The 13380-nt window shown below is 44.5% G+C and overlaps 1 protein-coding gene across 8 annotated transcripts in view; it reads right to left on the minus strand.

The window, feature by feature from the left end:
• Positions 1-13380, minus strand: part of tnrc18 (trinucleotide repeat containing 18) — a 186757-nt gene that overhangs the window by 12551 nt on the left and 160826 nt on the right. For 6 of the 8 annotated variants that reach the window (XM_060840845.1, XM_060840849.1, XM_060840848.1 and 3 more), the window contains 3 exons: positions 4115-4231; positions 3283-3483; positions 1468-2669 (listed from right to left, as the gene is read on the minus strand). In XM_060840845.1, coding sequence (XP_060696828.1) covers positions 1468-2669; positions 3283-3483; positions 4115-4231 — 1520 coding nt within the window. The remainder of the gene's footprint in view (positions 1-1467; positions 2670-3282; positions 3484-4114; positions 4232-13380) is intronic. The other 2 variants (XM_060840850.1, XM_060840847.1) reach the window with 1 other exon arrangement.

Raw genomic sequence — 13380 nt, forward strand, 5'->3', positions numbered from 1 at the left:
CCATCTGATGAAGGAGCAGCACTCCGAAAGCTAGTGCTTCCAATTAAACCTGTTGGACTATAACCTGGTGTTGTGTGATTTTTAACTATTTTAGCTTTGATTTTGTTTTCTGTTGATACATACAAGATTATGCATTTGGAAGAGAATTAGAACTAGTGGCTCCTTTCGCTTGCTCTGCCGTTGAGAAAGGTCATGGCCAATTTGTGTTCTCATTTCCACATTCCCATCCACCCTGATAATGCGACTTGTTCTTCAAGAATCTATCTCCGTCAGCTGTAAATGTATTCTATGATTGCTGCAACCCCATCACCAAAGATCCACGACCCTCAGCGAAAAATAAATCCTCTTTACCTCCAAATTAAATGGAAAACCTCTTACTGCAGTCGATGATATACATATATCAGCAAATTATCCATCTGGTTTAAAAATGCAGAATTGTTCTCTTGCTGCTCCTAACATTAGACAATTTTTTTTCTAGAAGGTTCTTCAGCTAAAATGTGGTTGCCGAGTCTTGTCCCAATCCATCCAACTTGGGTGCATTCTGAACAACATGGGTCTGCACCCAGTTTATTGATGAATTAAGTTATCTACTATTCTGTTAAGTTTTCCCACAAAGTTAATTATTCCAATTTCTTTTGCTGAATTTTAACTATTGTGTATGAATAAAGCATGCTTTAAAATATTAGCACTACCACAGTTAGGCAGTAGTGTGGTGGTAAAAAGAATAAAAAGCATGCTTTGTTTCAAAGGGACGGCAAGGATAAATTGGGCTGAAGGGCCTGTTTCCATGCTGTAAACCTCTATGAGTCCATGAGTCTAACCTCTTGAACAAACACTCTGAGGGTATTGAAAATACTTTGCTTTTTTTTAAACTTCTTAGCTTTGAGCTGGAGGTGCATAGGTCCTGGTAGTTTAACTTTGTTTTTTAATATCTATGGATAGGGTGGAATCTGCTATGGGAAAGATGTTATCAAATCGGAGAGGGTTCAGAAAGGATTTACCAGGATGTTGCCAGGCGTGGAAGGTTTGAGTCAGAGGGAGAGGCTGGATGGGCTGGCACTTCTTTCACTGGAGGTTGGTGGGGGGCGGCACCTTATACAGGCTTATAAAATCTTGAGGGGCATAGATAAGGAATAGGAATAGGAAAGTTCTTTTCCCTCAGGTAGGGGTGCTCAAAACTAGGGGGCATAATTTTAAGGTGAGAGGAGGAAGATTTAAAAGAGATTTGAGAGGCAACGTTTTCACACAGAAGGTGGTTCGTGTCTGGAATGAACTGCCAGAGGAAGTGGTAGATGCAGGTGCAGTTACAACATTTAAAAGACATTTTGGAGAGATATGTGAATAGAAAAGGTTTAGAGGGATATGAGCCAGACATAGGCAAATGGGACTGGTTTAGATTAGGAAAGCTGGTCAGCATTAACAAGTCAGCCCAAAGGGTCTGTTTCTGTGCTGTATGCCTCTATTTACCTGCGTGGGCTTCCCGAACCATTTCCAAAGTTGTCTGGCAGGAAGGAAGGCGGCGATTTTAGGCCGGTTCTCCACCGATGGCAGCCGCTGCCGTTTGGCTAGCTCCTTGGTGGTCGGTAGGTGGACACCTTCTCGTTTCTTGGGTTTGCTCTTGCTGTTGCTGGGCTGCTGCTTCAGCTTCTGCCGCCGGGCCTGCTGCTGGGGCCGGGGCTCAGGGGGCAGGCGCGCCTGTTGCCCTGATGACGGGCCAGGCGGAGCAGCAGACTGGAAGCCGGCCTCCTCGTCGGAGCTGCAGGAAGAGTCTTCATCGGTGGTCGAGGACGAAGAGGAGGAGCTGGACGAGGAAGAGGATGAGGACGAGGAGCTGGAGGATGAAGACTGGGATGACGACGATGACGATGACACGGGCGATGAGGCCCTGGAGCTTGTGGCGCTGCTGTTCCTCGGAGCCTCTCCCTCGTCGTTCTGCTGATCTTCCTCACCCTCAGACTCGGGACTGCTGCTGCTGCTCACGCTACTATTGCCGTCTTCCTTCTCTTTGTTCTTCATCTTGCTTTTGGACTCCGTGTTGCTGCCAAAAGTCCCCCCAGAGTATGCGGTGCCCACATTAGGTTCCTTCTTGGCAGCCTTATTTTTTGACGGTTTCTGCTTCACCTCACAGCTCCCAGCTGCTGCAGGGTAGTTCACACTGAGTATGACCTTGCTGTCGACTTTGCCTGTCAAGCTTTGATCTTCCATCATCATGGCTTTGGTCTTCTTTGTTTTGGGTGACATCACCCCTTCATGGTCCAACTTGACCAGAATCTCTGCCTCCAGTTGCTTCCTCAGGCCCTTCCCGCCATTCCCAAACTCCTGGGCCTCTTCCTCCGACTTCTTGCCCTTCTTCACTTTCACACTGGCTCCGGCGCTCTCGGAGATGGTGAACGGGTCTGGCAGCTCACCGTACGTTTCCAGGCTGAGGACGTTCCCGAAGACGGGAGCAGGGAAGGTGGCCGGCTGTTGCGCGCTTTGTTTCGGGAGCAGCTTCACCTTCGCCGCCTTTTTCTTCCTCTCGCCAGCGGCCTTGGCTGGAGCTCCCACCCCGCTCCTTTTCTGGAGGCACTTCCTTGTCGTTTTGGCGACTTGCTTCCCCTGGCCCTCCGCGTCTGTCTGACCCTCTGCCGGTCCGGGAATCTCCGCCTGCTCGGAGACCGAGTCCGTTCCTAAATTAACATGAAAAGGGGGAGGAGAAAGGGACTCTTGATTATTTTACATTCTCTTCCAATAGTTTCCTCAAGGCCGACTCTCTCAGATCACTCAAGGTTCCAAGCAAGTTCCCCGTGACGTGGCCAATATTTATGCTTAGTGACATCACACACACAAAAATACTGATAATTATCACCTCACTATTTGTTGGCTTTTGCTGTGCACAAATTGTGGTTTCCACCTCACAAAAGCGGGTAACCTTTGAACACACCCCACCCACCCCCCATATCCCGGCAGATTTCAGTGACACAGTGAGTGCCTGCGATCGGCACAGAGAAGGGTTAAGAACGCAGGAATGGGAGTAGGCCATTTGGCCCCTCCAGCCTGCTGCCTGCACTCGTTTCAATGGCCGTGGTTCTGTATCACAGACTCATCTTAGCTCCCCTTGGCTCAGTAACCAACGTCACAGAGAGCTATCAAACTCAGCGCTGAGGGTTTTCAGCTGTACCCCTGCCTCATGAGAAAACAGAAGATTTTCCACAAATCTCCGTTTGAGGAAGAATCCTCCATCGCTTCCTTCACACTGGCCAGCCTGCACTGTGAGGGGAGTCTCACCGATGATCGACCTACCAGCTTTCCCTTTGGCGGTGGATGTCTTCCTCCCGCGGCCTTTATTTTTCGCTGCGCTGCTGTCAGTGCCCTGAGCGCTGGCCTCCTTGTTGTCCACAGCATCCTTGCTGGACTTCCTGCTTTGTCGCTTGGTATTGGGCACGAGCAGAGCTGGGGATGGCTCTGCACCTGTTAAGAAGAAGCCAGTCTCTGAATCAGACACTGACAGACATAGGCCACTTTTAACTTTTGTGCTACACGGATCAGCAAAAGATTTCAACGACTGGAGGAAATTTAAAGATGTACACTGGGACGGGGCTCCTGCCTGGAGCGGGCGCTCCCAGGGAACTGCGTTCCAGTCTCGGAGATGTCTGCTGCTCAAACCTAAACAACGGGGGCTGCAAACCAGTAGTTCCACTGTCAGCCAAGGTCTCTCTCATTGGCAGTGAGGAACACAGAATGGTCATGAGCAGAAGGGAATAATCTCAATCATGTACTGGGTTCCTCCACCCTTTCAAAGAGTCTGACTGACCTGAGGAATGGAGGGGAGAAGACGGAGGAGGTCAAAAAAGGTTCTGGTGAGAGAAAAACAATCCACCAACAAAGCTGTAGATCTGCTTCACAGCCCCAGCAGAGGTCATTTTGACGTTTCAAGTCAAATTGAGCCAACCTACTTTGGGTTTATAATAATGGCCTTTGACTCCAGTTCCTTTTTGTAACTTTACCCAAACCCCACGCTGGTTTACCTCATTGAGAAGTTGGGAAACCACTTCTTAAACCCCCCTTTCTGGCCACTTTAAACACGTAGCTGTCAAATGTCTCAATCATCCCTCGAGATTTTGGGTTTACGTACATTGAATCTTATAATCTGGAGGCAGAAGGCGTATGTGTGAAAGAGGAATGCGTCCAGTATCACCGTCATCAAACTCCACTGTGATGAGGTCCTCATCTTCATCAGGGTCCGGGCTCCCTAAAGCCAGGGGAGAAGCAGAAGGGGAAAGAGGGTTAGGAGCAAAGCTAAGGGAAGGACTGGAGATTTGGGATGTGGCTGGAGGGGAATACGTGGGCAATTGGATATAATGTGTTAATGTCATTGTAGAAAACAAGCCAGAAAATATACTATATCAATTGGAGGATAGTTTCTCTCAAAATATAACTAGGGTTACTTGAAAGGATGCAACAACATCCTCCCAGTGGCATATCTGACAAACTGACTTGAACACATAACCTTGGACAATGCTGCAGTGCAGTACTAAGGGACTGCTGCACTGCCGATGGTACTGTCTATTGAACAAGACACAAAATCAAGACATTACATGCTCTCTTAAGTAAATAAAAGGTTCCAAAGCAGTACTTTTTTTTAGAAAAGGGAGCTCTGCTTTTTTAGAGTCCTGGTTGATATTTATTCCTCACCCAACACTGAAAAATACACCCTCTGGTCATTATCGCAGAACAGTTTATGGGAATCTGTTGTCTATAAATTAGCTGCCATTCTCCTTGTGCACCACAGCAACTGCACTGCAGCAGCAATACATTGTCTGCAAAACACATGGGGACACATTGAAGGGTGCTATATGAATGCAAGTCTTCCTTTCTGGATCATTTGTTGGCTGATAAATATTTGTTTAAGAAAGATGAAAATAAAATCAAACTTTTAGACACACGCACGCCAGTTGGCTCAATGCAATGAGCATCTGTGGATACTTGGCTAACACCAAGTATCTGGCAACAACATTGGAACTGTTATCCGAATACAACTACAGTGGCATGAGTCTGCAGGATGGAGGTTTGTAAGGGCTGGGAAGCCAGGAGCTGGGTGAGTAAAGGGATCTTAAGGGCTAACTGCTTTCTGAATTAATTTTTTTTTGTTTACATTTAGCAACTGACCACTAATTACTGTTTAAAAAGGGTTATACAAACTCTCTGGGAGCAGTGGCAGCTAGGTAATAAGTTACCTATCTTAAGTTGCTTTCTCTGCTTTAACAATTCAGGTCTTTTTCAATAAATCATTTCTGTTACATCACACTGGAAACATTTGCTGTAAATTCTGTGCCTTGCGATCTTATACTCCACAACCACCTGATGAAGGAACAGCGCTCCAAAGGCTAGTGCTTCCAAATAAACCTGTTGGACTATAACCTGGTGTTGTTCGACTTTTAACTTTGTACACCCCAGTCCAACACCGGCTCCTCCACATCATGACTGCTTTAGCAAAGCTGGCTCATTGGTATGTGTATCTATATATATATCGTTCTGCCATAACATGCGTTTTGTCAGCGTGAATTGGCTATAACGAATTGTGGACGTTGGTTGGATAACACAAACTTTCTACTGCATGGGTATAATGCTTTTCTATTAGGGATCTTCTATTATGAGAGGTTGCAGAGGAAAACAACTGTCGCGTTATAGCAGAACGACCGGTATAGTCTTTGGAATAACTCTTTGGAAAACAGGGATTCTCAGTGCTGGTTGAGTAAGGATAGTTAGGCAAGGAGGAGTACTGTGTAAATTAATTGAAAATAAAAACTAATTAATATAAAATATTACAGAATAAGTGATGTGTCACGACTGCAGTATGTGGGAGTTCCTGGATTTTGCAGCAATCCATGGCAAGCACATCTGTTTTTAAGAGTCAGCCACTTGGGGGGATCCAGCTTAGGCAGTCATGTGCCTTTGGCTGGCTTTGTCTGATTTGTTCAGTGGTCAGGGTCAGGAGAGTGTGACTACGAGTTGAAACAGGTAAGGGAATCGAGAAGGTGGCAATGGAGGAGCTGCACTTGCAATTCTCCAAAAGGTTAGAGGCTCGCACAGTTTATAAGGACGAGAGTGAGGGCTATGGTGTGAAGGGGCTGACTGACCATAACAACATGGTACAGGAAACTTTTGAAGTGGGAGGGTTAACAGAAAAGTATGAATGGGCGGCATAATCAGGGAGCCTGACACTGTCCTCTGTAGTCGAGCACAAGTATCTGGATACCAGAGTTTAGGTTACCTGCTCAGAACTGGTGAGGAACTTGAGTGGGAGGGGAAGGATATAGTTCACAGGAGTCCAATTCATTTCCAACAACATGGGTAAGACGAGGAAAGAGGTTTTGCACAGTCAGCATGCAGAGCTAGGCACTAAAGTAAGAAGCAGAACTTCAAAGTTAATAAACTATGGATTCTTATCTAAGGCACATTCAAGTTAGGAGAGAACAAATCAGATCAGAAAGATGGACATGTGGCTCAAAGACTGGTATGGGCAACTGGGTTCCATTTTGTGGGGCAATGGCAACAGTCCCTGAAGAAGTGGGGGCTGTACCTTTGTGATGAAGATCACCTAAACTGTCCTGGGGTCAGTGTTCTAGCAAACTCAAGGGGACTTTAAACTAAATAGGAAAACTAACAATAACGACTCTGATAATGGCAGAATATGGCAGAGAGGGGCAGTGATTGTTGTCAGTTGTCTCTGTAACAGGGCTAGAGTTTACAAAAGCATCAAATTCTGCGCTCTGTATCTGATTGCCTGCAGCGTTCACAATGAAACAGGTGAATTGTCGGCTCCAATAGAAACTGATATGCGTGACCATCGCAGAGACAACTCAAAACTGGGACCTGAATATCCAAGGGTATGTGATATTTACAAAGGAGAGGCAGCTGAGAAAAAGGAGGTGAGGTGGCTCTGTTAATTAAAGATGTGTTAGTATTGTACTGAGAGATGATCTTAGTTTTAAAGTTCAAGTTGTAGAATCAGCGTGGCTGGAACTAAATAATAGCAAATGTCAGAAAACTTTGGTGCGGGTTGTTTATCACCAGTATTTGGTTGCCTATAATACAAATTAAAGTTTAAAGCAGGTTCTTGTAACAAAGGTAACAAAGTCATCATGGAGGATTTCAATCTACAAACAGATTAATTAGTACTAATGTTATGGAGGATGAATCCTTCGAATGTATGCAAGATGGATTTCTAGAACATGAGTGTCAAAGGGAGCAATTAGGTAATGTCCTATTTTAGATCTAGTACTGTCCTCTAAAAGAGGGCTAATTAGTAATTTTGTTGAGAAATAATGACAATGATAGTATTTATAACGTAAAGTGATGTAATTCATTCAGAAATTAGGCTCTTCAATTTAAACAGAGAAACAATAAAGCTATGAGGAATTAGAAAATATGGCGGATTGGAAAACTACATTAAAAGTTTTGATGGTAGATAGGCAAAGCGAATATTTAAAGAATGAATGCATTGTTTACAACAAAACGACACTCCTTTAAAGCACAAAATCCCAGTCAGAAAAGAGTTCTGCCTGGGTCTCACAGAAGGAATCAAGAATTTCATTAGTTCAAAGGAAAAGGCTTATAAAGTCACCAAAAGGAAAAATGTTGAGCCTAAAGATTGGGTAGATCTTAGACTTCTGCAAAATCAGGACCATTAAAAATAGAAATGTTAAATAGTAAATGAGAATAAATTAGCAAGAAACATGAAAGCAGAGCATAAAAGCTGCTATACATACTTAAAAGGGGAAAAAAAAACAGCAAAAGCAAATGTGGATCCAATACAAGCAACAGCAGGATATTAAAAATGGGGAAAAAGGAAATGGCACAACTGAAAAGGAAACAAATGCATTGGACTGAATCTTATGTTTTTGTGACTAAGTGAGAGCATTTTTTGCAGAAGGTGCAGTGGGATCTTACTATATCTGACCAAACCCACCCCATGAATGACCTACCCCACCCCTATATTATCCCTCCATTTCATTCTAGCCCAATCTTATGATGGGCCATTTACAGGACAACTTGCCATTGTCAGGGTGCACTTTAGCTGACTGGTACCCCCAGCATTGGTGCCATCTGCACATGCCGTACACCCGCAGAAGCTCTGTCAGCCCGGAACTGTCTGGAGGAATGCCCAGCTATGCAGGGAGAGGGTCAATGTTCTTCTCCACTCCGCCAGAATGCCCACATCTTCTCTCTGCTATCTCACACTCACTCTACCGCTGCTGCTATGCCCCTCTGCCACAAAGGCTCATGTCCTACTCCTCTCACTATCTCTCACTCCCTGCCTTCTGCGCTGCCCACTCATTCGCTTGCAACACCTTCCCACCCTTACCAACAATAACAGCTGTGCCACCCACTTCCACCTCCCATAATACATGCCGCTCTCTCTCATTTCAGGAATCAAACAACCCCCTAAAAGTGCAGAAAGAGCCAGGAGGGTGGTGTGCAGTCTGACATTCTGATCCCCATCGCTCAAGTGGAGAGGATCTTGTCTCTGACTGTGCCAAGGGCTGACTGACCATGTCCAAGGCCCTGGACTGGTATTGGAGGCTGCCCTGGACCTACTGTGCCAGGACCCCTGGCTGGAGACTGTTACCCTTCGCTTAACTGAAGCCTGCCCACAGTCATGTCAAGCTTTGCAGCTGTGGTTACTGGTAATGCAATCCAGCAGCACTGTGAGCCTGGCATTTTGGGCTGAAATGGCAAAGTACAAAAAGGTCAGACAAGGATGCTGCGAGCATCCAGACAGGCTCAGAGCGAGTGAGCGTGATGGCAGGAAGTGGACAGCAGGAGGTGAAGCCAAGCGTCCAGCCCATGAGCTGGGTGTGTGTTCTTGAACACACAGTGTCCTTGCTGCAGCATCCTGAAAGTGGATCACAGATGTGCCATGAGGGCTCTTGGAGGCTGGCACACATCAAATGCCAATGTCTGGTGTGTGAAGCTGGTGCCATAGAGTGTGCACTGGTGCTGAGTATCCAACGTGGTGTTCTGATTGCCACACTGAGAACTCTCAGTGTCTAGTGTGTTGGGCGTGTTTGGTATGACAGCAAGTTGAATATTATCACAGTGAGTCAGGGCGTTATTAAGCCATTTAGCTAGTGATAATCCCCATTAATTGGTAATTTGCCTGGCTGCCCAGCAAATGCACAAAAGATGCAGCGATTTGTTTTTGATGTTGAGATAGGCCTCGCTGGATTTTCTCACGCGATTATTCTACAGATCTTGCCATGTCCCTCAGGCCAAGCCCATTGTTTCTACCTTCATGGAGGCAAACACTAAAATTCCTCCCAAATATAATGGAGAATCTAGGAACTAGTGTAAATGAGGAATTACAGGATATTAAGATGAATCAAAGAAACTAGTACTATAGGAATTAATGAAACCTAAGGTCGATAAACCCCCTGGGCTCAATGATTTACCTCTCAGGTGCTGAAGGTGGAGCTTTAGAAGGACAGATGATTCAGTGGCCACCTTTCAAAATTGTTTTGAATCTGCAATGATCCTAGCACATTGGAAGACTGAAAAATGTATGTCTACTGTTTAAGAAAAACGGGATAGAGTAAACAAGGAAGCTACACAGCAGGAGAGGCAATTGCCTCATGGTATTATCGCTAGACCATTATTCTAGAAACTCAGCTAATGCTCTGGGAACCTGGGCTTGAATCCTGTCGTGGCAGATGGTAGGATTTGAATTTGATAACAATCTGGAATTAATCTACTGATGACCATGAAAACATTGTTGATTGTTGAAAAACCCATCTGGCTCACTGATATCCTTCAGGGAAGGAAATCTGCCATCCTCACTTGGTCTGGACTACATGTGACTCCAGGCCCAGAGCAATATGGTTGACTCTCAACTGCCCTCTGAAATGGCCTAGCAAACCAAAGGCAACTAGGGACAGGCAATAAATACTGGCCAGCCATCGACACCCAGATCCCATGAGTGAATAAAGGAAAATAACATTAGCTTCATATCAGTTGTAGGGAAATTGCCAGAAACTCTAGGGATGGGATAGCCTGTCCAATACTTCCATGATTTTCAAAGTGGATTTATGACTAGGAAATATTTTTAAAAAAATATGTTGGAGCTTTTGCAGACAGAATAACAGAACAAATAACATAGAACTGGTAGATACAATATATTTAGAGTTTTATTTAAGAGGGCTCTCAATCAAAGTCCCCACAAGAGATTAGAGCACATGGGATTACATCCTGGCATGGATTGTAAGCTAATGAACAGAGAGGAAACAGGACAGGAACAAACAGGTAATTGTTAGGGTGGCAGGCTAACTAGTGGGTTACCTCAAGGTTCAGTACCTGGTGGGAACAACAGGAAGTGAGGAGTGTTTCTTAAATGGTGAGAGGCTGGCAAGCATTGGACCTGGGTGTCCTTGTCCATCAATCAGCGAAAGATAATATGCAGCAAGTAATTATAAAGTCATAGAGCCATACAGCATAGAAACAGACTCTTCTGTCCAATTTGTCCATCTCGACGAGATATCCTAAACTAATCTAGCCCATTTGCCAGCACTTGGTCCACATCCCTCTAAACCCTTCCTAATCATATACCCATCCAGATGCCTTTTAAATGCTGTAATTGTACCACCCTCTGCGTGAACAAGTTACCCCTTAGGCTCCTTTTAGATCTTTCCCCTCTCAATTTAAGCCCATGTCCTCTAGTTTTAGACTCTCTAAATCTGGGGAAGAGACTTCGTCTATTTACCCTATCTATGCCCCTCATGATTTTATAAACCTCAATAATGTCATCCCTTAGCCTCCAATGCTCCATGGAAAACAGCCCCAGCCTATTCAGCCTCTCTCTATAGGTCACACCCTCCAATCCTGGCAATACCTTTGCAAATATTTTCTGAACCCTTTTAAGTTTAATAACTTCTTTCCTATAGCAAGAAGACCCGAATTGAAAGCCATATTCCAAAAGTGGCCTAACCAATGTTCTATACCGACGCAACATGACTTTCCAACTCCGACACTCAATGCTCTGATCAATAAAGGCAAGCATACCAAATGCCTTCTTCTCTATCCTGTCTACCTGGGATTCCACGTTCAGGGAAGTATGAACCTGCACTCTAAGGTCCCTTTGTTTGGCAGCACTCACAAGGACCTCACCATTAAGTGTATAAGTCCTGCCCTGATCTGCCCTATCAAAATGTAGTCCCTCACATTTATCCAAATTAAACTCCTCGGCCCATCTGACCAAGATCCCTTTGTACTCTGAGGTAACCTACTTCGCTACCCACTACATATTCCATCCAAATCACTTATAAATGACAAAAAACAGTGGACCCAGCACCGAGCCCTGTGGCACACCACTGGTCACAGGCCTCCAGTCCCAAAAGCAACCCTCCACCACCACCACCTCTGTCTCCTACCTTTTGGGGAAGCCAAATGTATGTTTAGCATTATTACAAGAGAATATTAGCACAGAGTAAAAATACCTTCCAACATTTATGTAGAGCTTTATGTATGAGACCACATCTGGAGCATTGTGCACTGTCATAGACATTTTAACCTGAGAAGGGATTTACTTCCCTTGAGGGAATATAAATGAACATTCATTGGACTAACTCCTTGGTTGGATGGGTTTTCCTGTGAGGAAAGGCACATACTCTCTGGAGTTGAGAAGAATTAGGGATTTCTTTAGTCAGAGAGCGGTGAACCTTTGGAATTCAATGCCCAGAGTGCTGCAGAAGTTCCAGTTGTTAGGTTTGGTCAAGACGGAGATCAACAGATTTCTACATATTAACCACATCAAGGATAATGCAGATCATGCTGGAAAATGGTGGCAATGTTGAAGGTCAACCATGATATTTCTTGGCTGAGGACTCAACATGAAAGACTAAATAACCTATTTCTATTTCTTATATTCAGAAGCTGGCAAGAGCTGCTGCTATTTTGCACAGTTCATTATAACTTGAAGCATGCACTGCGCTTTAACAACCCTCCACACCTCAAGTCTTGCAAAGTGAGCATCACTGAAAATGAATGGACAGGAAATATAGCAATAACAACAGCACTGACATAGCACCTTGCATGTGGCAAAACATTCAAAGCCTCTTCACGAGGAGGGTTATGAAAATACTTTGAGACTGAACCACAAAGGCAGCTTTGAGGAGAAGGGACCAAGAGCTTGGCCAAAAAATGTAACTTTTGAATAGAGAAGGCATGGATGAAACAAGGGGAACTGAAGAGATGGTCTCAGGAGTACACTGGCAGTGAGAATGGCCATGGGGTCATGCAGACACAGCCAAAATGCTCAGTTAAGACCTTCAAGCTGAGGAACGGTCTTAAAAATCAGCAAAAGGGGGAAACAATTAAAGACAAGACAGAGGCTGGCCAGAAAATGTTCAGTGTGATGTGGTATTTATTGATTGTGCAAAGTTGAACCATCTTCAGTGGAACTATGTTCAAGCATTAGTAAGTTGCACATTCAATTCTGGATCGTTAATGAATTTTAAAAAATCTTCAATATAAGACCCAGATGGGAGTCAAGATCAGATTCTATGACTAAATAGGGATTTACAGGTTAATTTTCTTTTAAGAAACCCAAACGTTCTCCCAATTAAATCAGGGAAACATGCCATCAACAAGGAATCATTCAAAGACAAAGGAAGTACATGAAGAAAGCATTAGTTGCCAATTTTTGCTGTCAAGTTCGAGTTTACACCTTGGCTCTCGAAAAGGGAAAAATGCAATTTCTGATTTTGTCTCTGCTCTGGTCATACTAATAGCATTTCACACCAATAAAAATGAAAACCGTTACTACACACAAGTGAAAACGTTAACTATTGGTTGCTTTCTGGAACCACTTAAAACTGCAGCTTAACTCAGTGTTTTACTGAGTTACACAGAATATAAAGGGCATGGTTTGATCCCAGTTGTGGTGTGTTAGTCATTCTCCGTGGGAGGGTTAGGCACAGTGGCCACCATACAATTGGAATTCAATATCAATAGTGTGGGAGGGGTTCTGCCCCTTATTGCTAACCATCACCTTCAGTTTGCATTGGACATGAGGTTGGAAAGTGAAGAACATCTTCAAGCTCATCTGTGTTGCGTATGAAGTCAAACAGTATGTTGACACACTCTGCCTAAGCTTACACCAAAGAATAGCCCATAAGTTCCTGACTTCCTTCTCAAAACCTCAGTGCCCCTCTTCCTCTTCCTGCAACACTCCTCAAAACCTACCTCTTTGGACCCCCACCTATTATTCTCTCATGCTTAGTAATGCTCTCAAGAGGTGCACTGGGATGGTTTGCTACTTTGAAGCCCCTAGTTAAATGCAAGTTATCATTCTACATACAATGGTGATAGTGGCTGGAAAACAACATCACCAGTGGGAAAGATGGG

Source organism: Hemiscyllium ocellatum, chromosome 20 (assembly GCF_020745735.1).
Source record: "Hemiscyllium ocellatum isolate sHemOce1 chromosome 20, sHemOce1.pat.X.cur, whole genome shotgun sequence".
In the NCBI taxonomy this organism is placed as follows: Eukaryota; Metazoa; Chordata; class Chondrichthyes; order Orectolobiformes; family Hemiscylliidae; genus Hemiscyllium; species Hemiscyllium ocellatum.